At 35.0% G+C, this 5,000-nt stretch overlaps 1 protein-coding gene across 1 annotated transcript in view; it reads left to right on the forward strand.

Moving 5' to 3' along the window:
• LOC119580728 (anoctamin-4-like) overlaps positions 1 to 5,000 on the forward strand; it is a 42,853-nt gene that overhangs the window by 1,627 nt on the left and 36,226 nt on the right. The window contains exon 2 of the mRNA XM_037928825.1: positions 2,174 to 2,326. Coding sequence (XP_037784753.1) covers positions 2,174 to 2,326 — 153 coding nt within the window. The remainder of the gene's footprint in view (positions 1 to 2,173; positions 2,327 to 5,000) is intronic.

Below are 5,000 nucleotides of genomic sequence, written 5' to 3' on the forward strand. Positions count from 1 at the left end.
ATCTATGTATTTCCGTCTGCCAAAATTGATGTTATAAAAATGATTGACGAATTAGTAATAAAGAAAAGATATATACAAAATAATAATACTAATACTAACACCACTACTACTACTACACTACTACTACTACTACTACTACTACTACTACTACTACTACTACTACTACTACTACTACTACTAACAACAACAACAACGAAAGAGCGAGTGCGAGATAGGCAGACAGACAGACAAACAATTCAGGCAGATAAGCAGAGATAGACAGAAACAGATAAACTGAGAAAACACATTAACACACGTAAGCATGACAGACATTTAGCATGATAAGCTATACTTTCGAAAATGCTGCCTTTCTGATCGGATTTTTCTTAGGTACAAATACGACTAGGAATAAGAATAATATGAGAATGAGATAAGAATAAGATTGGAAATAAGAATAAGGTAAAAGAGAAATGGAAATAAGAATAAGATGAGAATAGGAATAAGAAATAAGAATAAGTAAAATAATAGGAATTGGAATAATAAAAATAAGAACAAGAATGAGAATCGGAATGATAATGATAATGATAATGATACTACTACTGCTACTACTACTACTACTACTACTACTACTACTACTACTACTAACAATAATAATAATAATAATAATTATAAGAAAACAATTAAGAATAAGAATGAGAATAAGAATAGAAAAAAAGAATGGAAGGAAAAAAGACAGCTAATTGATTACAAATTCTTTATTATTAGATATAAGCTTCTTAAGCATACGATATCAGATTATTGCTAAATGCCTTCCTCTCTGACTAAGGTTTTTAATTAGTATTTTTTATGATTTTTCATTGTTATTGTTATTATCATTACTAGTATTAGTATTAGTATTAGTAGTAATAGTAGTAGTAGTAGTAGTAGTAGTAGTAGCAGTAGTAGTAGTAGTAGTATGATGATATTAGGTTAATTTCCTAAATTATTGTTATCTTTTTAACTTTATGCTGAGAAAACAATTTCGTTGTTATGGATTTTATTCATTTAAACCGAGCCGCACTAGGAGATGAGTTTGTTGAAGCGGTTCTGTCTAAGATAAATAAGTGAAGGGATGAATAGATGAATAGATAGATAATTATGTAGGTAGACAAATTAATGTATAAATAGATATATAAATAAAGGGATAGATGAATGAATAAATAGTTATGTGAATAGATAGATAGATATATGAATAGATAGATAGATAGATAGATAATTAAATAAATAGACAGATAGATAGATAGATAGATAAAATAGATAGATAGATAGATAGATAGATAGATAGATAGATAGATAGATAAATAGATAGATAGATAGATAGATAGATAGATAGATCAATGAATAAATAAAGATAATAATAAAAAAAAAATCTGATGCACATAATAGGCTCCACTGATTTTCTTTACTTTGCTATTCTAAATTTTGCAAGACGATAAATCTACAAGATGAAGTATTCAATACAAAAAAGAGAGAGAAAAAACATCCCTCTCGTACACACATTTCAACCAATCAATGAATTATCTTCGGGTTTTCTTCGAGCTTCCTCTTGGCCAAATATTCTGTGTGTTAACGTTTCTAAGATTCTGCACATTGCCACTCCACGCCCTACTTTCACGGGATTAATAATTGCATGAGGAATGGCCATGCAGGGTATCATTTCGTCGCATATTTGACTAAACAGTATCGGCTTCTCTGCTTGTAAGTGCCGTGCCATCTGCATATTCCGAAATAGAGGTCAATATCTGGTTACGTTATGTTAGAAAAACGGGTATGTATATATATCACGGGCTGTGATTTGTGGGTTTGTTTTTATTTTGGGGTGATTTAAGATTGTGCAATGTCAGTCACCCCTCCATATGGATATGCGAAGGCATTATGTGCATTTGCGTTGTGGAACTAGATGTAGCGAAGTCCTGAGTATAGTGACGGCGTGGCTACTGTGGGTCCTGGGTATAGTGAAGTCCTCGTTACTGCGAAGTTTGGATATAACGATGTCCTAGATATAACGAAGTCCTAGATTTAACGAAGTCCTCGATATAGCGAAAAGATAAAAAAATAGCCTTGCATACATATAGCGAATATATGGATATAACAAAGTCCAAGATATATCGAATCCGCACTACTGACCGCCACGCTACCCTCCTCCCTCCTACAGGACGTGCAGAGCGGAGGGTCCTACGAGAGCGTGCAGCTTCCGGGGAGCATCATGGACGACACGCAGCCTCTCGCCTCCGCCGACGTCCTCCAGTCCAAGTACGACAAGTACAACGACCCCTTCAAGGTGCAGAAGGCTACGGACGACAAACAGGTCAGTGGCGGATGGGGCGCAGGCGGGGCGAGGATGTCACACTCGCGCATGCATTTATATGTATATATATATATATATATATATATATATATATATATATATATATATATATATATATATATATATATATATATATATATATATATATATATATATATATATATATATATATAAGGCCGCGGTGGCCGAATGGTTAGAGCGTCGGACTCAAGACTGTCACGACGGCAATCTGAATTCGAGGGTTCGAGCCACCGACCGCCGCGTTGTTCCGTGGGCAAGGAACTTCACCTTGATTGCCTACCTAGCCACTGGGTGGCCAAGCCAGTCCCAAGCCCGGATAAATAGAGAGAATGATTACCTAAAAGGTACCACCGGCACTCTCCGTGGAAAGGAACTGGGGACCCTACCACGTACTCACTCCAAGAGCACCACAACATGAAAACTACAATTAAGTATCATGCTGTGACCACGGCGGCTCAGACATGAACCTACCGTTTAAAAGAAGAAGATATATATATATTATATATATATATATATATATATATATATATATATATATATATTATATATATATATATATATACATATATATATAATATATATATATATATATATAATATATAATATATATATATATATATATATATAATATATATATATATATAATATATATTGTGTGTGTGTGTGTGCGCGCGTGTGTTGTGTGTGTGTGTGTGTGTGTGTGTGTGTGTAGGTATGTGTGTGTGTGTGTGTGTGTGTGTGTGTGTGTGTGTGTGTGTGTGTGTGTGTGTGTGTGTGTGTGTGTGTGTGTGTGTGTGTGTGTGTGTGTGTGTGTGTGTGCGTGTGCATGTGTGTGTGTGTGTATGTATGTGTATTATATATATATATATATATATATATATATATATATATATATATATATATATATATATATATATATATATAAAGTATATATATACACATAAATATAAATATTCATATATGTGTATGTATGTGCGTGCGTGTACGCAAATAGAGAAGGGAAGAATAAGAATAATCCATAGGCTTTTTCGCTATATTACTTCTTCATGCCATACATGTATGTGTATGCCCTGAAGAAGCAATAAAGCGAGAAGGCCTTCGGCATGTTTATGTTTTTTTCTTCTTCCCTTCGTTGCTCTATTTGCATTTTGTTCGACATGATATCCACACGTGTGCGTGTACACGTACATTGCATACATCGCATTCACTACAGTATACATTGTCGGTATATGATTAGTATAGTTTAGTTCTTTATTTACGACCCTGGCTAACTGCACAGGCGTAGGGAAATTGTGGTACATTTGATGCATGGTCATAGCTATATATAATAGTATAACATTGGAATTTTAGGTTATAACAGTATTATGATCTGTAATATATCAGTTAAAGGAAAAGGACAATTACACAGTCATTTATCTACTTATTTATCACGCCGGCGTACAGCTGACATGAAATAATAATATAGTTCTCCGTACCTCATGCCAGGTGGCCTGAAAGGCTGTAACACATGGCACTCTGAGATAGAGTGTGCAATTGTTCGCTCATATTTTTCATTTAGTTTCTTCGATATCACAAACTGCCAATACAATCTATATCCAAGCCTGATTTTTGCGTTCAAAATATCGCACTGTCTTGTTCTCATTTTATATAAATCATAGATGAATAAATTCTTCGTAAACCGGTCATTCAGGCCGTTGAGAATTCTATTCTATGTTTTAGTTGTCTTTGGAACTCTGTACAATAGAGGGGTTCTCTAATTGACAATCCTCGTTCTTCTAGGGACACCAAAAAGGATCCTCATGTCCTCTTTTTATACAATTTCTGAATTAGTCAACTCTGATTCCTTGACTGACCGTATTTATGACAGGTAAAAGAGTCTAGCAATATCGGTATTAATACCATGGTCTTTGCCAACAAGTGTCCTAAGTGGCTTCAATCGCTCCCACAGCCTTTTCTTCTGGTTTCATTGATAATCACCCCGAGGAATTTGTATTGATGGCAAACATCTTGTTCAGCGTCATTTTTATAAAACCTTGGCAGAGGGATTGTGTTTGGGTTAAGTGCCTTTACTGTCGAGATTATCAAGCCACACTCAGTAGTCTTTGCTGGAAGTATATCGAGAATCTGTTGCATTCTCTCCTCGGATGAGGATTTAATGTAAATATCATCGGCATAGCAAATAATGGAGTCATTGCCCTCAAGTGGTATATCCCCTAATAATCTATGCATTAGGATGTTAAATAGCATGGGAATAAATACACTTCCCTGAGGTGTGCCGAGTTCAAACACTTGTATGAGGCTCTTAATGGCCCTGAAGAGAACCTGAGCCAATCGATTCAATAGATGCATTTGAATCCATGTTAACAGTTTTCTCTAAATACCAAATCTAGCTAGTTGCTCAAGGATAATTTCTGTTTGCAGTATCAAAGGCAGATTGAAGATCAAGGAATACGGTTTGCATGCCTGGGATATAAACTACTCCTGGGATATGAGTTAATGAAACTCGGGTTAGGATACCGTAGATTTCCCCTTTGAGAGAAATGGTTTGTGGTTGTTTATATATTTGTCATGTAGGGTTATGCATACATACAGTACATACACACAGAGGATATCATCTCTTGATGATTCATTATGGTATCGTGTAATTGCAGAG

The sequence above is a fragment of the Penaeus monodon genome, chromosome 14 (genome assembly GCF_015228065.2).
Source record: "Penaeus monodon isolate SGIC_2016 chromosome 14, NSTDA_Pmon_1, whole genome shotgun sequence".
NCBI classification, from domain to species: Eukaryota; Metazoa; Arthropoda; class Malacostraca; order Decapoda; family Penaeidae; genus Penaeus; species Penaeus monodon.